Raw genomic sequence first — 22,466 nt, forward strand, 5'->3', positions numbered from 1 at the left:
TATAAATAAGGAATATTAAACACCTCAGTACCACAAAAATATTAATGGTTTATTTAAAGTTTTCCTTACACCTCAATTACAAAGTAATTTTGTTCAAGTAAAATTGCCTGTTCTTTCCAATGAAGATGTGTATGGTTTTTTTTTCTTTTGTGATTGTTTTTCTACTTCCTAATGGCTTCCCTTCTGAATAAGTCAGAGGAAGAATAGGTCATGCCCTCCTCTCCTATTCCTATGTGGGGTTTGGGCAGGAAATCTGTTATCCCTAGTTCCTTCAGGTGAGGTCTAGTATTTGTTTAGGGCATGTGGAGATTTTGACTAGTAACAGTAATCCAAGACAGAATTACATGGGTCATCAAAGCTGGGCCCCAGTGTTAGGCAGCCTGAGTTTGGAGTCTTGGCCTTGCTATTTATTTCCTAGCTGTGAGACCTTGGGCTATTTGTAAAATCTTTTTGCATCTCCATTTCCTCATCTGTAAAATGGGAATAATAATAGCGCCTTCTTCATTCCGCGAGGACTTAACGAGATAGCATATGAAAGGCATCGAGCGCAGGGTCAGGCACGTGGTAAATGACTGATAAATGTCGCTCAGTGTTAACATGATGGGCAACCACCCTGGTGGACACCAGCTGGAGCGATGGCAGTGTACGGTCATTAGAGTACTTGCTGCTGTAACTAGAGTCAAGCTCTACATGTTAACAATCTAATTCAAGGGCCCACTTGCCATTAGCTCCTAACGTTCAGCGAATGTCACCTAGAAATTTGTAATAGTCTAGTGTTAATCCTTGAGGAACATAATTAAAGAATGTGAAAAGGAGTCAGAGCTCGGAGCCCGGTGTTGCTGTCAGGAGCTCCCTCTCCTTCACACTGGGGCAGTGTGTCAAGCCTCCATGGTGAAATCCTGTCTGCCAAAATCATCTAATTGTACTTCACAGTTCCATTGTTTTAAAGTATCCAGAAAAACTCATCTCCCAACCTTTGATTTTTCTTCAGGCTCTGGCAGTAGTGGTTTTCCATCTTTATCCTGTAAATGAAATTGAAAATTCATTGAAAATGAAATAGAAAATTTTGTTTGCATGTCCCATTAAGTTTGTCTTGGGGAATTCCAGGATACGAGAGGAGAGTATTTTTTTCCTAATATTTATCATTTTCAGATAAACATTTATTTATCTATTTCAGATTTATCTTTTATAAAGTATCAGAATAAAGATTTGAGATGTAAAAATCAAAAGACCAAATATCAAATATAATGCTTGCTTACTTTTCTTTAAAAGTTGCTTTAAAAATTTCATCTATTTGACAGAAAAACAGAATTTTAAAATATCTTTAGCAAGAAAGGTGCAGCTACATTAATGAAAGATTTTTTTTAAAGCCCCAATTCTCCAACCCAGTTAAAGAGGTAGATATTATTCCCAAAATACTGTTTTATTTTATTTATTTTGGATATGACATTTCACAACTTAGAATATTTCTAAAAAGGAAAAAAAACCTTTCCATCTATGAACTTACGAGAATCACGCTATATTCTGTCATACGTTTAGGTGTATTATATCAAAGATAAATTACAGATGTAATTACAGGAGTTAGTTCACCAGCCTCACCTCACCTCAAACCAAACCCCACAAAACTTCAGCTGAGGATCCTGACAAACAGCTGTGCGTTCAAATCCACCACTTCGAGCTATGGTGCTTTACCCATACAGCAGGGAGAGAATAAAGTTATTCCCAAATTGTTCCTTCTGCTCTAGGGTTAAGCGTCCATGTCAGGCATTGTTTATAGTGGAAACACTTGAATTTGTGGGAATTGTAATAAAGATGTGATCACAACTTAGGAAACCGCCCCTTACAGGGTTCAAGTGTAGAGAGCAGAGCAGAAAGCATTCAGGGTTTTCAAAGTGAGTATGTGAACCAGGACGGACACGTCCATAAGCGTAAGGGGGACGGACGCCCAAAGCCGGATGGCAAGTCACATGTGTGCGCTGCTGCTGTGCGCCGAGGCTGACAACGTACCGTGGCTGGTTTTAATCTGTACTCTGACGGGACTGTTTCGTCATCTTCACCACACTTCTTTAGTTTCTCTTCTTTGGCTTTTGCCTGATGAAAGTGGAGAGAAGAATAAGAAACATTTGGATAATACATGTAAAATGAGATGGTATCACTCTATGTATTACATGGGTGTTGTAGAGAAGACCAAATCGGATAAAAGTGTCTGTATGCGCTTGTCCACTACAAGGCAGAGGCCACGGTCAGTGGCTTTGAGGAAGGCAGCAGGTGGGGTGACTGAGGAGAAACAGCACAGCCAGGCCCCCTGCGGGGGTGCTGCACAACCGGGGGAGCCACGTAGCCTTTCTTTTGCTCAGTTTCTCCAGCTATACAAGGGGCTGCCAGTGATCCTTACCCGGCTACTGACCTGTAAGGATCAGCAGAAGAAAGGAAATACAATATCCTCCGAGACAGTTAGGCACAGCGCAGAAGTTAGCTGCGATTACTTTAACAGCCTTCATCTTTCTTACTCACTGAGGCAGTTATCTCCAGGGGAGAGAAGTTTGTCTCGTGAATGGGGACCCCAGCCCAGAAATGGGAGAGCAGCCCATGGCAAGTCTTGGCTGATCCACGGACAATTTGGCTTTACCTCTTCTATTAGTACAAGGACCCCCTTCAATAACACCAGGACTTCACTGGATTAATGAACCATGAACAGCCAACTCCATTACAAATAAAGGTGTACAGCAGTTCTATAATAGATCCCTGGCTTCTAAGGTAGAACATTTGCAATTTAAACAATTGGTGAGTATGCAAAGTTCCATGATAGCTAACAATTTGTACCTATATCAAGGCATAGATTTAAGTTTTGGAACTCCTGGGCACAAAAGGGTGGGCTGGTGTCACTTAGCAAATTCCAGTTCAACCCACTGCTCCACCTACATCTCAGTCTAAGACTGTAGTTCTCCATTGGATGATTAGTTAACTGATTAATTTTAAAAATATCTATTAAGCACTTTAATGAACCAGGCACTCTTCTAGGCTTCAGAATTGCAGTTTGATTGTTCTATAGAATAACATCTCTCAATAACCGATAAAAGCTCCCCCCCACCAACATTTCCAGTTATATTCCACTGCAGATACAGAGGGAGCCCTATTATGCAGTGCAACTCCTCAGTTCACACATTGGTAAGGCCTCTGCCTATAAAACACCTGCACGAAAGTCAAGGTCACCTGTTTGGAAATACTGTCCTCTCCATTCCACTCAGTCCTCCTCACAACAAAGATTACACGCACAGCTAGATCCTTTCTATTCCTTTTTGATCTTTATATACTTTAAATCAGGGGTCCCCAATCCCCGGGCCGCAAACTGGTACTAGTCCGTGGCCTGTTAGGAACTGGACCATGGGTGAAGCTCACCTCAGTGGGGCCTCCAGCCCCTCCACCACCATACACAGCAAAAGGTGAGTGGTGGGCAAGCAAGCTGGCCTCCCTTTTCCCTGTCCTCCTCCCCGTTGGAAGGAGATATCTAGGAAATACCTACTGAATTGAAATAGACTAGATAACCACACACAGAAATGGGGAAGATTACTAATAAGGAATCAGTGTAAATATTATTTTATGTTATGATACCTTAAAATAGTGCCAAGTAGGCATGGACCCCTACTCTGAAGCACTGTGCAGTTTCTCCTCAGAGTGCTCTCTAGCATGGGAGGTACTGGAGCGGTTGTGAACTCCTTCATGAATACGCCCTTCCTGAGCCTTGTCACAGCATCCAGGAAGTAATGAATTCACCATCACATAGTAAAAATTCAACTTAATAACTTATTTAATTTTTTTACATCTGAGTTTAGTCACTCTAAGCCTCTTTTTGTCCTGGGATTTATGTTTATACCTTCCCTCCCCAAATTACTGTCTTATTAAACCACCCTAATTATCTGTAAAGAGCCTGAGGCGAAAGTGCAATTGGCTCACTGCCGTGCAACCACAGCTCGACTTGCTCTCATACCACCCCTCCTGGGTTCCCCCAGGACCCGCTTTCCTTTAGACGGGCTTCTATCTGGCTGCTCTATGTAAGTGCATCTCGCGTTGTGGGTTTTTTTTTTAAATTGTTGTTCTATTACAGTTGTCCCAATTTTCTCCCATTGCTCTCTCGGGCCCCCTGCTCCCACAGTCAATCCCCACCCTGTTGTCCATGTCCAGGGGCCATTAATACTTGTTCTTTAACTAGGCCCAAAGTTTCCTTTCTTCCCAATACTTTACTTGGTCCCGGAGGACACGGACTGCCTCCCCTGCTCCCTTGTGTTCGCCTTCGCGAAGCCTGTCGCGCCAAGCTGCGTCTGGTGAGCCCTCCAGGAAAGTCGAAGACAGAAACTGGCCCATTTTGCTCAGGGTGGTCCCAGACTCAGGGAGAGCTGCTGGGAGTAGGTGAGACTCACCTTCCCCAGTGACTCAGAACAGGAAGTGACCACAGAGGCAGCGGCATTGTGACAGCAGCCCCTGCCAGCCCCCCAGGCGGAGCTGATAGCCGGTGCTCTGAAGGGCCCCCAGGCTGCACTTCCATGCCTGCCCCCCAGTACACCACCTCGCTAGAAAAGTCCACAGGGCAACTCTCTTCCTTCCTTTCTCTTTTCTCCTACAGAGAACTCCGTTTAAATATTGTTTAAAAACTGTAAGTTAATGTCACAACTCTGTTCCACCAAACACGAGCCTGCTTTGGCTGATGCTTGTTAGGATCTTGTTCCGTGTGGGACAATAACTCCCCGGCGTCACGTTCTCAACCTGCGGCAGCTTCAGTTACAGGGTAGTTGTTGATGGGTTTTGTTCCAATTTGAGACACCTTTTCAACATTTTTCCCGTAGCGATAAAAAGAGGGCTCTCCCCATCCATCTGCAGTCATCTTCCTCTCTCCTTATGAACAGAAGTACCCCAAACCCTCTGAAAATACAAACTCCCAACTTCCATAAGAGCAGACACACCTATTCCGTACCAGGCCATTGCCCCCGTGTTATCTTGGTTAGTCAGGTGTCATTTAAGCATTGGCAAAGGAGATTAGCATTCATTTCAAATATTAAAATTCAACATGGTTTACAGGACAAATACTCGGATATCCTTCTTGGTTGCTAACTCCCCAGCAACAACTATCTAAACTAACCAGAGGCCCTGAAAGTAAGGCAGAATGAAGAGTAGTTCATTTTAAATCTCAAATAAAAGTCGCGCAAAAATTCTAAACATGCACAGCACATTTAGTTTTGTAACCTGCCGACCAGCAGGCTTTGTATGTGAACTCTAAGGTCCTCACCTCGTCGACTTCCTTAACGGAGCTGAGGTCGAGCTCAGGTTCGGACTTCCGGTGGCCCAGCGATTCTGAAAGAGCCTCCAGGGCTTGGTCGCTCATTGTGTCCTGTTACAAAGGAAAAATTCTCTCCGTTAAAAAGAGTGTCCTTCCTCAGCCTGAACAATCGATCCACTTCTTTGTGATATACAAATTTCAAATCTAAAAGATGAATCATGGATTGAAGAAGGACTTCAGGAAGGCAATTTTATGAGAAACCTAGCAAAAGAGAGAAATAATAGAGAACTTACCAGGGAGTGAAAATGGGGGCCAAGCCACGTTGCTACGGTAACAGTGCCCCCAGGGGCACACTGCACCTCTTATTTAGCAAGCTAGAAGTATAACTATAACCATAATTATGCCATTACAAAACACTCATATCAAAATAAAAGCCACAAGAGCAACTTTCACTGTCCTGTCTTTCCTTTTCGAAACATGCCTCTGGCAGCCTCGTCCTTTGGCAAAGCAGCTAAGCCCGGGAAGGAGGGAAGGCTGAGGTGGCCGGGCTGCCTTCTCCTCTGAAGGCCCAAAGGCTGTCAGTGTAGGAACGCCCACTCTCAGGGGTGTGGTGCTCTCGCAGCTCCCCGCCAGCCAGATAAAAAAACTGCTGCTCCAGCAGGAGAGAGGCAGAGGCGCGCAGAAAGAAACTGTTGCTTGTATTATCTGGACTGTTTGCAGTGGGGCATGTTTTTCTCTTCCAGCCCAGAAACGTGGGAGGACCACGTTTCAGGATTCGTGAACTTCTCAGAGCTGACTATGGCTAAGAGAGGTGGGCGGGAGCGGCTACAACACCACCCCTCCAGTGATTTCACAGGGCTCGAACTCCCTGAGGGGACCACGCTGAAGATTTTGTGTTCCAAGAGTGTAATTTCTTTGGTGTCCTGCCCTCTGTGTATTGTAATGACGGGACAGTCTTCATTCACAACCAAGGGATTTGCTGAAATCTCCTGTAAGCATCTGGAGAAACACAGAAGACCTGCCTGGTGGTGAACAGCCCCGTGACTGGTTTCACTGTTCCCCACGGATCCCAGGGAGAAAAGATGCTCCTCAGGACGCTGTGGTCCTGAATCAGCGAGCTCAGCCTCAGGAAAGCAGCTGCTGTCTCACAGACCACGGCTATTTTCAAAAAAGTAATGATTTATACCTCCTCCAACTTTCTTTTTTTCTCACGGGGTGGAACAGCACTTTTGATTACCCCGGCTGACTCAGCTTTTAACACTTCTCCCGTAGACTTCTGAAAAAGAGAAGACAAAAGATTACACTTACAGATGAGGGAAATGTAAACACCAGAACTAAAAAGTTGTTTTCAAGTTGAGAGGGTTTCTAACAAGTTGCCCTAATAACATTAAAAAGAATACCTCCTTCTCAGTTTTCTTTCCCCCAGGGGCAGGAGAGCTGCAGGTGAAGTCAGATGACAAGGCATCGATGGCTTCATCGGGCCCGGCAGGTCTCTAAAGAAACAGGCACCACCATGGGTAACGCAGGGGGATTATTCAAGCAAAAATTCAGAGTATAAACCCAGCAAAGGAAGAATGTACTTTGGCAAGTCCTTTACCACCGTATGAGACTTGTTGATAAAGTAACTCAGAGGAAAGCCTGTGTTTAGAAGGGAATGGGTTTTGCAATAGTATCTTTCTGTTCCTTCTTCTAAATGGATTACATGTTAATAAAAATAGAATGGGAATATCCTAACATTTATTTTACCCTGAAACTTTCTTGACTCCATTTTTCTTCCTCTCCAGAGAACTCCGTATGAAACGAGTGAGCACCGAGACAACTCCCACGCTCATTCACCCGCTTCCTCCGAACACATGAAAACTTCATCTGATTTAGAGATTACTTTAGCCACGGGACAGCCCTATCCACCAACCAAAGCTATAAAAAGTGCTCATTTGTATCTTAGAAGACATTTTTGTAAACTCACCGGAGGGTCTGGAGGAGGCCCCGTGACTCCTTCTGTTTTCTGAAACAAATATTTGATAATGTTGAGAAGGCAAAATTAATCCTTATAATCAGCAAAATGTGTTGCTCTGTGACTGTTATGAATTATGTCCTCCCCAAAATCATATTGCTGAGGTCCTAACCCCTAGTACCTCAGAATGTGCCTGTACTTGGAGATAGGGCCTTTAAAGGGGCGGTTAAGGCTACACGAGGACATTAGGATGAGCCCTAATCCAATGCAACTAGTGTACTTACAAAATGGGCAAATATGGGCCAGAGATACACATAGAGAGAAGACCATGTGAAGAAATATACAGAAGATAGCTCTCAACAAACCAAGGAGAGAGGCCTGGAACAGATCTTCCTTCAAGGCCCTCAGAAGGAAGCAACCCTGCCCAGCCCCGTGATTCGAGTCTTCTAGCACCAGAACTGCGAGACAATGTATTTCTGTTGTTTGAGTCAGCCAGGCTGTGACTCTTTGTTATGGAAGCTCTAGCGAACTAATACAGCAAGTGCCACAGTAATGACATCCTCCTATGCCTCATTGTATTTCATAATTTAAAAAATGGTGACTACATTGATGTGATAAAGATTATATTACCAAAAAGGAAACGGTAAAGTGAAAGTAAATGGTTATTTAACTTACATTCAAAAGCTCCCTGTATTTTGGAGGAATCGTGACCTCTCTTTTACCCAATTCCTCTATGTAGGTAGAACTCATAGGATCCTGTAATAAAATCACACACACAGGGATAATATATAATTAACTAGTTGAGAATGTTGTATGCCTATTCTGAAGCCAAAGCACTATGTCATTCTCAATTTATGAAACTACTGAAATAAAATGTAAAACGTGAAGAAGTCAATACTTTACACAACTCTGAAATTCGAAGTTTACACAAATACTTTCCCTTATTTAATTAGCTTAACCCATATGTAATGCTAGAAAATATTCAAGTCACTATATTAAATTTGATTCCTATATTAAAATATATTTCATTTAAAATATATTCCATTGATGTTTCCAATTCATACAAAAGTACAGTTAATAACAATAAGTGTCTATATAACCAATACCTAACTCTATCGGATCTATAGTTATTTCTACAAAAAGTTAGATAGAATGATGTCTCCTGTTTAGCCCTTTCCAACCCCATTCCCCTTCCTTGTTAGCCAGAGATAGCTACCAACCTGAACTGTATCATATCCACCCATTTAAAGTTGAGCACATTTTTAAAAGGTTATTCTACATGCAGACATCCACAAACAATATACAGCATTACTTTGCATATTTTCAAATGTTATATAAGTGGTATATATGCTACATATCATTCTGTAATGTGTTTTCACTCAAAATTATGTTTTTGTATCCATGTTGACATATAAATAATCCACTTTGATCACTACAAAGTATCCCATTTATTATCTTGTCTCCTGTTGAACACGGCCATTCTTCTAACTCCCGGGACAGGGTGCGAGGCTCCCTCTGGGGACTCGATCTAGACGTGGAATTGCTGGCCGAAGAGGGTGCACATCCTCCACATTCGCGAGCTCCCAGTGAGCTGTCAGACTTTTACAACTTTTCCCAATCTGGTAAGTGTGAAGTGATTCCTCTCCATGTTTTAATATCACTTTCCTAATTACTAGGGAAACTTCCACTGTTTATTAGCCCATCACATTTTCTCCTGATTTTCTATTGGATTATCTTTCTCTCTTTTTAAATTCTTCACAAATTCTGTCACAAGTCCTTTGTTGTCTCTGTTGGAAATACTTCTTTCCAGCTTATGGCACTTTTTTCTTTTAAAAAATATTATATAATTGTCTTGCTTTTAAGAAATTAAGAATAGGGATGAATTGAAGATGCTAAATATCTAGTAATCAAAACAAGTTCAAGTTCATGGGTCTCAAATCTCAAGGACAGAAAAGTCTTTGTGACCCAATGGGCTGCATGCCAGCAATAATCTCAGCACAGACAATCGATGAATGTTTCCTGAATCCACATGATAGTACGGCGACCATAGGATAAACCGTTTCCATCCTAACACTAATTTCAGTGACTCTTGTTTACTGACATCATCCTGTTTCTCTCAAGCAACAGAACTCTAGGTATACTTTTGTGCATTGTGACTTTATTTTGCTCTCCTACCCATGAAGAATGAATCTTTACAGATACTAAGATCACATACCGAAACTTCAGGTCCAGTATATGTTACATTATCTTGTTCAGTTTCTTCAGGTTCTCCTAAAGTGTCTATTAAGTCATCCAAAGCGGCATCCATGCCTGACTGAAAAGAAAAGAGAACAGATATTTAAATGTTATTTGTTATATACTACACTTTTGATTTTTTAAAACTACAAAATGCCATTCTATGTAGAAAAATACCAAACATCAAAAGTTCTTCAAATATCAAAATAGTTAAATCTGATCGCAGTTAAACCTTACCATGTAAATTCTCAGAATACAGATTCTAATTTTTTTAATTTATTGAGTTTTAGAGAGATAGAGAAAGGGGGTGAAGGTAAAAAAAAGAAGTGATTAAAAAATCTTTTTTGCAACTACCTGTTAATGTAATAAAATTTGGGGCCTGCTAACTTTAATTTTTTTTAAATCTCCTCACCCAAGTATTTACTGATTTGAAAGAGAGAGAGAGAGAGAGAGAGAGAGAGAGAGAGAGAGAGAGAGAGAGAGAGATATCATTGTGAGAGAGAAACCCTGACCAGGGAACGAACCTGCAACCTAGGTATGATGGGTATGAGCCCTGACCGCCCTGACCTGGGATGGAGGCTGCAACCTTTTGGATGACAGGACGATGCTGGAGTGCCTGCTAGATTTTGACTGATTTGATTGGGAATTTCAGAATGAAGAAGCAACGGACATTCTTTAGTGATACCTCTGGCTAAAGAAGGTGTATTTGCAGGAATGAAACTGGAGTGTTATCTTCATGGGATGTGTGTAAGTGGAGTTTTCAGAACAGGGGTTATACTATAAAACATTACAAACATATGTGGGAACATCACGCTTTCAGCCCAGTTATATTAGCTTAAAGCAAATCATTAGAAAGGTTCTTTCAGTTACCCCCATCTCATATTGCTTGCCCCCAAGAAAGCAGATCTTGATAGAGAGGCTATGAATAAGTATCTTACACAAAAACACACTGCTACCTTCATACCTTTCCAGATGGTTTATCCGGTTTGGACTCAACTGGTGCCACCGACATTAGTGACTTATTTTCTTTTTTCTGTTGGAGGTTTAGAAAGAAATAAAAACTCCTTCACATACATTTATAAAATTCAACAATATTACATATATCAAAATGAATTCATTATAATGTTAATGGCACCGGTTATATATATACTGAATCTGCTTTGTGACAGACACTATGTTGTATGTGTTGTACCCTTTTCAGAACAGCATACATATAATATTAATAAATAATAAGATAGATTAGCGATACGGAAAGCAAGGATCAGAGAGGTTACATTACTCTTTCCAGGTCACGCAGTAAAAGACAGACCCAAGATTTGAATGGAGAACGAACGGCCCATCTCTTTTTTCACTACTCTTGGCAGCCCCTCCCAGGGCCCACAGCCAGTGTTTGCAAGTCTCATAAATTCTTTCTGCAAGTGTCCACTTCTCTAGCTGTGCTATTTCCGTCTTTGCCCCCCCACACCAAGACCCCTCCCCCCCGCCTTGGTTTGGCATCTCATCACCCATCTTTCCTTTGTTTACCTAAAATGAATTTCCTCCCTACCACTGCTTCAGTTGCACTATCAATGATTGCCAATAATTATCCAATCTGTGACTTCATGACTTTACCCAGGCCCTGGTGAGGCCCCTCTCCTGAGTCACTGCCCATAGCAGCTGTGACCGAGCACCACCCTGGTTCCCCTGGGGCGTTTATGCCCTCTGGGCTCTGCCACCTCTGGCATCTCCTCCGCTTTGCCCCCAACTGCACACATTTGGCACAGTTCTGCCCTGTGCTATTTGTCCTATCCAAAATCACTCTCTAGGCCAGGGGCCAACCGCTCTCAGGGCCTGGCAGCAACTCCATGGGCGAAGTTGCCAGGATCAGGACAATAGGAAACCATGTTCCACTTGCAGGTCCCTGAAATCCGGCAGCAGAGCGTGGAGGCGGAGAGCACAGACGCCGACTGCCAGGGTGTGCACGCTGACAAGCACCGGCTGCTCCGGACTTCAGGCAGGGCTCGTCTCCTGCACCTCGGAGTCCTCACGTAGGAGAGGGGTAGCTACTGCACCTACCTCTGGGGTCATGAGGGGTAGATAAGTGAATCTATCACAATGTGAAAGCCAGTGTTTGGCACATACTGAGCCCTTTGTAATTATTTAACATTTATAAGTATTAAATAAATGACTGTAAGGCTATTTTGTTAAAAGTACTGTGGGGGCCACCAAGTGTGAGCCTGAGTCTGGGCAATTGAATTCAGCTCTAGGATTCAACCACAGCCTTAGGCAGACATTCATTCATGTTCCTTCTACCCCAATTCTTTCTCTCCCCATTTTTTGATACTCCAAAATGTTATTCTAATTGCCTTGCTACACGTCTTTCTTGGGACACCTCAAACACTTAAATTTAGCCTGTCCAAAATCAGATACGGCTTTTCCTCCTCAACCAACTCCTCTTGTGACTTCTGTCCACCTGCCAGTGGTAGCCAGGCACCGGGCTCACAACTGAAGGAGGCACCCCTCTCACGGATGCCAGCCCTGCACTGGTACGAGCCTCACATTAGGGGTTGCCAACCTAGCTCATTCAGCCTCAAGCTCCAGGTTACCTGAGATTTTACTTTACCTTCGTCCAACCATTTCCTGAAACCTGAAGCATTTACCTCAGCAATGCCTCCTCCATTAGTCCCCACTAGCTCATTCCATCTCAGCTCTAATTTACACTAAATTAGGACTTAACCAGAATGAGCGGAATGGCCCTGGATCACCCTCCCACCCTCCCATCTCTAATCCATTTCATCCCAGCCCCTTCAGTCCCTTTTAATCACACCTGCTCCATATGTTCTCTAATCTTGTTTATTCCCTGCCTGTTAAGTCACTAACTCACCTTCCCAGTCTCCACGGTGACGGTGATGCCTCCACCCATCTTTCTGGTCTTATGGTCCCACTGCTCACCCCTCTGTGCTTCACCCAACACTGGAATGCACTTTGTACCCAGAATACGTCTTATACTTTCCCATGTTGATGCTTTAACAAGCCTGCAATCCAAGCTACCTTCACACGCCTCACTCAAACTGCACCTGCGTGGAGTCCTAGTGGGCTCCCACCATCAGACAGTGCCTCCCGTCCTCACCAAACTGCAACCTGTCTTAATCTACATTGAATGCACTGGGAACGTCAGACACATGCTTTAAGCATGGTGGGACCAAAAAACCCCGAAGATCTGATCAATCCCGTTTTATGGGAGACAAATCAGAGGCAAAGAAAAGTTAAGTGATTTGCCACAATTTCCAGCTCAAGTCAGTGCAAACCAAAATTCCATATAAGCCTCTCCTAATTTTATTGTTCATCTTTCCCTGTAACCCTAAATTATATCTAACATAAAATTTCCAATTACATTCTACCACAGATCTAATCCTCTCTCTTAAATATGCCCATGTCATCAAGAGAGGGTAACACGTACCCCTGGGGTGGGTCGGACACGGGGTCTCAAGTGGTCAGCAAGAAAAACTTTTTCAAATTAAGCTCAAAAGATAAGTGGGAATTTTCACTTAAAAGTTTATATAGTTTACCAGTACTCCATAGGAGATCTGCATCGGTCTGGATAAAAATAATGTGCATTTTCTCTCCAAATCTGAGAACACTGATGTTTCAGGGAGATGTGCACAATTTGTCCTGTGACTTGCCTCACCACTTAGGCTGCAGGAGGGTGCCTTTCTCATTTGGAGAAGCAGGAAAACAGATAAATACATACTACTGCTTTCTATTTGCATTCTCATCTTCTCATTGCTTCAATTACGTGCTTGCGGTTTCCAGAGAAATAATTACTAGCATTTCTAGAAAGACATGGCTCCAGGCTGATACATTGCTATGGTAGAACTGTTGCCTGCTTCTCATCTTACAAATCCAGGCTGGAATCTTAACTGGCTCACCAAAGGGTCTAAGGGGGCTTGCCCGTAACTTGCCAGACGGGCACACACAATCTCTTCTGAGGGCGTTCTTGATGTCTCCTTTGAAAAGCCCCCACATCAGTTCACGTGGATGGCACGGCTGTTCACGGTTTACTAGTAACAAACTTGAAAGCCGAGAGTAATGCTTATTCAAATGCTCTCGGCAATTTTGTTCGCTTCACTTCAAACCTGTATACCTTGAAGGCAGGATCTGGGTCAACTCATGTGCTAATTTCCTTGATACTGCTACCAGGCCTATACATGGCAGGTGATCAATACATATTTATTGAATGTTTAGATTTTAAAATCAATTTTGGTATCTTCCTCACTCTATATCCTTGAACTACAATCAGGGTGTCAAACTCATTTTCACTGGGGCCACATCAGCCTCGCGGTTGCCTTCAAAGAGCCAAAATAATTTTAGGACTGAGTAACTGTAACTACTCCTGAACTGTTAAGGAGTTGAAATTACATTCGGCCCTTTGAAGGCAACCTTGAGGCTGATGTGGCCCCAGTGAAAATGAGTTTGACACCCCTGCATTACATGATCCTCTTCACATATTTTCATATACAAACAGTGTTCAGATGTACTTAAGTGTGGTAGCAGTGGAACCCTAAATGGTGAATGAGAACCAGATGTAAAGCCCAGGTAGAATGGGACTCCGTGGAGCATACATTTCTCATAGGGCCTGATAAGCACCCAGGCCCATGCACACTCCACGTCTGCTTATGTGTACCCACCTTGTGGTCTGACTTGCCAGATGCCGCAGCTACGTTGGCAACAACACTCTTTCCTCCAGCGGACACTGTGTCCCCTGATTTAGTCTGAGGGTGGAGATAAAACATTAACAGGACTAAGTCTTTCTGAATGACTGTTTTCAAGATTATGCATTTCAAATGTCACCTCTCTGCCAGTTGACCCTTGTGGGCATCTTGTATAGGAACAGTCACTAGCTTCGACCGAACACAAGGCAACACTGAGCACCGTGGAAGGCTGGACTCTCGAGCTTACAGAGCCTGTGCAGTGAGGTGGGCCAGGCAAACTAAAGCACGTGGAGCAGGTGCAACGCTCTCGTCAGCTCTTGCCATGCGAGCCCACCGTGCCAGGTGTTCTGATTTTTCAAGAGAAGCTTCTCATTTTACATGAACTATTCTGACTTTAATTGTTGGTAGCTATTAAAAGGAATTTAAATAACATTGAAAGCCAAACGGAATACATTTGAACAAAACACACATAATCTACATTTAACTGGTGGGCCACAGATTTGCAACCTCTGATCTAAAGTACATTGTTAAGCTGGCCTAGTCCTTGTCTTCCAAGAGCTCTCAATAAAAAAGTTCCTCTTGGGTTTGTTTATTCTTCTAATAGTTAGTTGGCCCCTAGTAGCTCTAGAAATATTGAATCTAATTCCGATGTTTGGCTCTATGAGTTCATCTCTTCCAGAACAAGACTCTAAAAACTCTAAGAATTACATGTAAATGGCAGGCCATGCGGGGCACGTGTGCTCCCATAGCCCACGAGGACAGGGGCGGCCTCAATCCCACACGCCCGTGCGGGAGGCACAGGGCCTGCAGCCCTGCTGTTATGATTGGGCACTGCTGGGCAGGGGCATGCTGGATGGAACATCCCCCGGACGCCCCTGGTGCTCTTCTCAGGCCTTCCATAGGCCCACATTTCCACAAGGCTATTTGCAAACCAGCAAAATGACAGCACCAAACCATTACAATACAAGATACATTCAGCACAGGTCTGCAGATTCACTGCCACGTGTCAATGGAGAGAGAGGACCTGCCCCTTACTCCCTAGTTGATGCAGCATTTTCCAACTATTAATCTGATTTATTTACCGTTGGTTTTGTTGAGTTCTCTGGTGTTGGCTGCTCACTTGGTCTGGAAACTGCTTTTTCTTTATGCGCATGCTTGCTTCCTGTATCTGATGCATGTTTGGGTAGGCTTTTTGGCTGAAAACATACACACACCACGTTGTTAACAAATGGCAAATACAGATATTTTCCTCAATTGAGTAGAAAGTGTTCACAACAGTTGTGTTTTATGTAGTTTTGCATTGTGCTAAGTTTAAATCAGTGTAATATAAATGTGATAAAATTTCACCTTAGGTACATAATTTGAAATAATGCAAATCCTTCTGCTGAAATTCAGGAAGCATCACCAGTAAACTGCAAACACTGTTACTGCCACATGGTGGCACCAATTGAGCCAAAAACAAAAAACCAAACCACCAGTGGGCGATCCTCACGGAACTCGTTTCTATAGCAATTTACATTTGTTAAAAGTTCTCAGTTACATTGGGTATTCAATATCATTTTATATTAGTTTCAGGTATACAGCATAGTGCTTATACAATCATATAATTTACAAGTCGATCCCTCCGGAGACTTAAGCCTTGAATGATGAGAGTTTCCTATGTTTTGCTCACACACACAAAAGGCTTCGCCTGATGATATCAAGCCCTAATGGTGATTGTTTACCTGTGTGTGTTCCTTTGGCTTCACTTCTGGGGCTTGTTTCTCATGAACCACAGGTGGCTGTCAATTTCAAAAGATAAAATCTCGGTCACATTGGCGTTCACTGTTTTCATATTTCCAAACAGGCTCAGGAACAACACTCCCTATGCGGCCACTTGGCCTCTCTGGGCAACGACCCCTTAGAGTGGTGGGCATGTGCTCTCTGGTCAGCGGCAAGCCCCCCAACAGTCTGATGCTGGCGGTTATCAGAAGAATAATGAAAAATTTAGTTTTTCACCTCAAATAGTTTTTCAAATAGGTATATCTCTGTAAATTATCAGCTGTTTTTCATAATTCATGCAGATCTTTTGGGAACTGCAGGTCTGTCCACAGAGACCACTGAGTCCGTCACAGCGGGGCGAAAGGGGACCCTACTCTAGAAATTAATGTTTTTAAATATCCTTTTACAGGAGATAAAGAAAACTGCATTTTCTCTTCAACTGAATGATTTACACAGTCTTTTCTGTGTTACAAGTATACAGAAGAAACTAGAGACCCAATTCTCTTGAGATGGGGTAGTAACCAAAAGCATTTACATACAAAGTAAAAGACAACCTCCACCTGGCTGCTAAATTCTTCCTCTAGAGTGGACTATGGAGTCACCGTCCTCAGGGGCTGCCAGGACACCACACACACGATCAAATAGCATCAGCTTTCACCCAGGTGACCACACCCTTGCCTGCACTTAAAGTACTTGAGCCAGAAGCATCTCTGCTTTCCCACAGGAAACTTTGTGGTTTTATCAGAGTATTTGCGTAAGCATGCTTGAAAGAAATAAAGAGCAGCACCCAACTGAAGAGAAACATTTGCCCTGGCTGCAGACACCCTGGGGGACATAGATCGGCTTTCAGTCTACCCAGCCCTGAGTCAGGAAAGCCTGGGAAGCTATTCCCAAAGAAAGTCAGAGCTGTCTCCTGAATAACTGGTTCTACCAACCAAGATAAGACTGTCAAGATTAAGCCAGCGGCCTCTTGGGAAAGACTCTCATCTTTAACTTAGCTAGGTGCTGGATTCAACAGACATAGTTATTCTGGATAGCTCGTCATCGAAGTAATTGGAAACTCATTACCCTTTGCCCTCCATCTTTGTTCCTGTTGCTTATTTTTAAACAATAGAAACATATAGATTTGAACAAAATTCTTTCTGAAATATAAACTTCTACTTATAAAATAGCATGCATTAATTTTAACTATATAAATTTAATGTTATAATTATTTTACAGATGCTCTATAATATCATCTGAAAAATAAATTAGGTGACAAAAATCCTTTTACCATTCAGTGCCACCAAAGGAGGAACTTGGTCGATCATTATTATGGAAAAGAATCCAAATAACTCATAGTCGACTTCAATCACTTACCTTAGTTGATTGTAACTTCTCAGGTTCCGTTTTTACAGCCTAAATTCAGAAAGAAAAAGGAAGGAAGGAAATATGGACATCATTTACAAAGTTTACTATAGATTTTCTTCAACTAAGGAAGCTAAAAAGAGATGATTGTGATGTATTTATAAATGTAAACGTTATGAGTTAGGATTATTATACTTTGCATGGAATTGTAACCATTTAGATAAACACTTAAGCATACTAATTAACAGTCTGCTCTTATAATTTAGGTACCAATTTACATCTTACTTTTTCCCATGTGTGTCAAAGAGATGTAAAGATTTATTACTATGAACACTGTAGCTAATACATAGCAAAATAAAATAAAAACCCTCATCCTGCAAAGCCACACAAGCATGGTCAATCCCTGTATGTGTGAAATGGGCATCAGAGGTGTCAGCTGAGAGTGTGAAGTGAGGGGATGGTGACAGAACTGAGGGCACAGACAGCAGTGAGATCTGTTTTTAGTGCCAGAATGTGGGCAGTGGGTGACTAAGCCTCCCGGAAAGTCTGTGATGGGTCAGGGAGTTACAGAAGACTGTGCACCGCAATTAGCATGTGCTGTGCACCTAAAGTGAGCAGCTAACGTGACCAGTACAATGAACCACATCACCTGCTTTTTGTGTCTTTTCCTGTTAGGAGGATGCAGTCCCTTCATCTCTTTGCTGATTGGAACGGCCTAATGTAAGAGCACAGCCCCAAGTGTGGTTTTATTTACCTGACAGTCAAACAACAAGTACCAGGTACAAACAGGCCTTAAAAGTTTCTCTCAAGACCCATTCTACTCATGTAATGCATTTACTCTGTGCAGATGGATATCACTCCACGATGTTATAGGCACTTAAATTTTAAAGACTTAAGCAAATATTTCAGTTTGGATTCACTCTTTTGGGTGATAGAAAATCTGTAAGATTCTCACTAATAAAATTAACTTCGAATCCCTCTCCTTCCCCCTCTTCCTCCCTGTAAAGGCTGCTTGAGCAGTATGTTGGTTATGTTCAAAGGAGCGGCCACAGATGCTGTCCAAGTTTTTCTGTAATTTTGGCAACATGGTCTTACGACAATTTTGTAAATAGTGAGCATTCTTATTTTACAATAAAAATCTAGAGATCTAATCTAAAGTTCTAGGAATACTTCTGAAGGGCTGGTCGTGATTTAGGATCTTCAGTGGAGTATTCCACAAAGTTTTACCCAAACACATGTGAACTCTGTCAGAAAACCCCTTAAATACACCCATGAATTCTCAATATAGGCAAGATCTGGTAACAGGAATAAAACATAGTTAAACATTTTATGAACTTTTCAAAGTATAGATTAAAAATTAGGCCAAATGCTTCCTGTCACTTCCCTTTTATCTGTTTGGTGATATTAGCCCAAACTTTTATTTTTTTATTCTATCATCTGAAAAGGGTAACCTCAAACATCCTCTTAATTTATCACGTCTTATGCTTCAGTGACAAAGATAGATATACACGTTTGTTACCCACAGAACAGACTCTTGTTATGCTGGCACACTTGTGGTTTTGGGAGGAAAACCAGTTTATGATCCAAGAAATATTTTAAAGAAATTTTAAATTTTGGATCCTTTCAACCTGGACCTTTGTTAATGACTTTCCATATGTGCTACTATGCTTTCCTGAGTTTATACAAATGTAATTTTTTAAATGATTCACAAGGAAAATAATCAAGCTGGTATTGTAGTGGTTTCAGTCTATTAATAGCTTCTATTTTGGCATCGAGATTTTACCTGGAAGAACTCTAAAATACAATTAAGAATGTATATTCACAGATGCAAGCAGCTTATAACAAAATGTACATTTTCATCAGTAGTCACTAAAACATTTCCTAAATTTAGTTTTGGTGGTGGTGCTGGTCAAAATAGTGATGGCAATGACACCTAGTGCTTACTGATCACATGGTAGGACCAGGGACTATTCTACTTCGCATGTGCCAACTCCATTCCCATAATAGTCCTATGAGATAGGTATCATCATCATCATCATCATCATCATCATCATTATCCCCATTTCATGGATGAGAAATTGAGGCACACAGAAGTTAAATAACTCCCTGAGGACACCCATGGAGTTCTCAGTCAGTGCGTTGTCTCCGGAGTGCCCGCCCACCCGCCTGGTCACCAGCAGAAGTAAAGATTTTCTAAGCTTCCTAGGAGAGGCACTGTCCAATATATACATTTGTTTCTTCACACAGTCTTGTGACTATTTTCATTTCCTCCAAACTGTACAGATAAGGCAACCAAAGCAAAGAGGAGTTTTCCAACATCACAGCTGGTGGGGACCAGGATTCCAAGCGAGGCCATCTGGCTCCAGTGTCCCCACCCCATAATCCTTTTAGGTAGCTCATCCGGATGATTTGATTAGAAATAATCTGACTCTCCACCTCATTCACAGCAGTGTGACTACCAACTCTTACGTGCCAGGGGTAAGAGAGAGAGAGAGAGAGCACTGAAATCCAAACATATCACCCTCCCTTTAGAGCTAGACTGACTTTCATCTGAAAGGTGCTGGACATGACAAGGAATTGGTGCAGGTATTATCTTAAGTAAACATCTTTTCTCTAAAAGCTCAAAATATTTGGGGAAATACACTCATCACGTTCACAAAAATCTCTAGGAGGAGGTTAGTAAAAGTGTTATGCACCAAACATTAGAAGCACACAAAGATGATTAATGAGATCAGTGTGATTGAAATGCACTGAGGAAAGAGAAGTGGGGCCAAAAGGGGTCCCGAGTCAGCTGATGGACACTTCACCACGTGCATCTCTTTTTTTCTCCCTCTCTTACCTCTCCTACTCTCCTCTCCACCCCCACTTCCAGGTCCGTAACTGGCAGCAATCTCATGTTTAACACTTAGCGATGGCTGAAGCGGTTGCTGACACCGCTCTGGAAAACAGGGCGCACTGGAAATAGGCGTTGGTCCTCGAGCTGGGAGTTGGGGGACAGACTAGACCCAGGCAATGGGTCAAATGCAAACTAATATGACACAAAGGACATTCTTCTTCCTGGCTCTCCTTTCTCTTTACTTTCTTAAGTTTTCACGGACTCAAAGGTGAATGAGAACTGTTTTTTGGTAGATGCTCCTATGACAGTTTTAAGATTATTTTAAGACTGAGATTAGAGAGTTTTAATTTTCAAAGATTAGGCTTGGTATAAATAAGTAGTGACAGCTAACAGATTAATTATGAATCTGATAGTATATATTTTGAAAATAAGAAATTAATGTAAATGGAAAATATTAAGTAACAATTTTAGATTAAAAATAAATTTAAAAATTCAAATGACATTTATAAGAGCTTAGATTCAGACAGTGTCTTTTGAGATATTTGCAATGTCCTTTAAAAACAGTTCAAGACGCGGCCACAGGATCCCTCAATAGGACTACACTGTGGTGTAGAGCCAAACTTTGGTGTAGGGTCTCCCTGGGATAGCAAAGTAAAATGGAGAAAGCAAAAGCATGGCAGGGATTTTAGACAAAAGCAACTTAACAATAATGGAGCTGGGGTAGCTCTTAGAGGCACTGAAGAATATTGCTTCCCAAGAATTAGTAGAGAGCCTCTTGAAAAGACTCCCTGTTTAAGTATTCCACTCCCTTGGGTGGAATATTCCCCCCAAGAATATTCCCAAGAAATAGGGCTGGACACATGGTAACTAAGGGAAAGGCTTCAAGGAAGCTTTGGCCAACTCTGCAGGACATTCTTTTTTTTTTTCTTCTGAAATTCCAAAAAGTAATTATTAGAATAAATCCCAAACAGAGTTCAACAAAGTTTTATCAGTAATATGGTGCCCCACACAACTCAAATTTCAGAAATAAAATTTAGAAAGCACTCGAAATAACCAGTATCTGTTGCATTTTTATGTTCACTTAGTTCATTTCTCATTCTTATATTTAATATTAAATGACTATAATAATCAAAGAATTTTAGTAAGAAGTTAAGAATTTGTATTCTTGCTTAGATTCAGAGGAATACACTTAGATTATCTTAGAAATAAAAACCTCTCTCACATCTAGGACCAAAAAAACCAAAAAAAACTCTGGGTGACCTCTTTTGTAGGTATTCTAAAATGATGCAGAAGTGTATAGATGACATTTGAGGTAAATATTGAAAGGAAAGCTGTGTTTCCAATGACTCCCATAAACTAGGAAGAAAATGTTTACTTCTATAACATCAGCTTCCTAGGACATACGACTCATCTGTCAGCTATTAGTCTACATTTGGTTTGCTTTACATGAATCAACTTAAAGGCATTCACCCAAGTGGACCTGGGAGGCTCTTCATACCTTGGCTTCAGTGGGATTCATACTGGGAGACTTGCTGGTTGATGCAGAGGAAGTAGACACCTAGGAAGTAAAAAAATAGAAAGTCTGATTCCAGTTTACCTATGATCTACTGAGTCCTTCAGCTCCTCTTACCCATGCTTTCTCTTACTTACCTGTTTTTACTTTGTCTACAGTACCACTCCCGCAAAGCCCCATAGATGGTTTTGCCCAATGGGTAAAACCTTTTGTAACCAGATCAAGTGGTTTGGATGTGCTACTTACTAATTAATCTTGGCAAGTTACTTAAATTTTCTGATCTTTGGTTCCCCCTTTCTCAATTGTTCTTCAAGAGGTAAAAACTACCTTCTAAGTGTATTGCTGATAAGTACATAATGGCTCAGGAAATATTATTATAATTATTGTTTGTGCTCTTTTTAAAAAATCATGGACTTTGAAACTTGAATTTTGCTCAAATGCCAACTTTGTCGATTACTAGCTTTGTGACTTTGAGTCTCAGTTTCCCAAGTATTAATATATAAAATGGGGCCTATACTGTCTATTTTGCAGGGTTGTGCGTATTCAAGATCATGTGTGTAAAACGTCTGGCACATTGTAGGTACTCATTACATTGCTCGTGCATTATTCATAACACATTATACAAGACAGAGGAACAGGACATGGCTCCAGGAAACAGAGTTGGAGAGACTAGAATTGTTCTTTCAGTATCATGTAAGGAAGAGAAGGTGGGGGGACAGGGCTGCAGGGGGAATACTGCTCCATTATCTGTCTCATCTAGGCTCCTCCCTGGAAGACAAAGGGGGACAAATGGTCCCTGAGACACCTTCCCTAGGGACGCAGGGGGTGGTGGAACCAGCCTCTGCAATCTCATCACC

General features: G+C 41.9%; 1 protein-coding gene across 11 annotated transcripts in view; it reads right to left on the bottom strand.

Annotated features, from left to right (window-relative positions):
* The window catches only part of CAST (calpastatin), a 130,083-nt gene that overhangs the window by 39,287 nt on the left and 68,330 nt on the right, over positions 1 to 22,466 (bottom strand). For 8 of the 11 annotated variants that reach the window (XM_045197887.3, XM_045197882.3, XM_045197886.3 and 5 more), the window contains 14 exons: positions 21,595 to 21,654; positions 17,273 to 17,311; positions 15,877 to 15,933; positions 15,235 to 15,348; positions 14,129 to 14,212; positions 10,426 to 10,494; positions 9,442 to 9,540; positions 7,902 to 7,982; positions 7,239 to 7,277; positions 6,673 to 6,765; positions 6,459 to 6,548; positions 5,282 to 5,383; positions 2,008 to 2,091; positions 975 to 1,022 (listed from right to left, as the gene is read on the bottom strand). In XM_045197887.3, coding sequence (XP_045053822.2) covers positions 975 to 1,022; positions 2,008 to 2,091; positions 5,282 to 5,383; positions 6,459 to 6,548; positions 6,673 to 6,765; positions 7,239 to 7,277; positions 7,902 to 7,982; positions 9,442 to 9,540; positions 10,426 to 10,494; positions 14,129 to 14,212; positions 15,235 to 15,348; positions 15,877 to 15,933; positions 17,273 to 17,311; positions 21,595 to 21,654 — 1,059 coding nt within the window. The remainder of the gene's footprint in view (positions 1 to 974; positions 1,023 to 2,007; positions 2,092 to 5,281; positions 5,384 to 6,458; positions 6,549 to 6,672; positions 6,766 to 7,238; positions 7,278 to 7,901; positions 7,983 to 9,441; positions 9,541 to 10,425; positions 10,495 to 14,128; positions 14,213 to 15,234; positions 15,349 to 15,876; positions 15,934 to 17,272; positions 17,312 to 21,594; positions 21,655 to 22,466) is intronic. The other 3 variants (XM_045197883.3, XM_045197885.3, XM_045197884.3) reach the window with 3 other exon arrangements.

The sequence above is a fragment of the Desmodus rotundus genome, chromosome 1 (assembly GCF_022682495.2).
Source record: "Desmodus rotundus isolate HL8 chromosome 1, HLdesRot8A.1, whole genome shotgun sequence".
Classification (NCBI taxonomy): domain Eukaryota; kingdom Metazoa; phylum Chordata; class Mammalia; order Chiroptera; family Phyllostomidae; genus Desmodus; species Desmodus rotundus.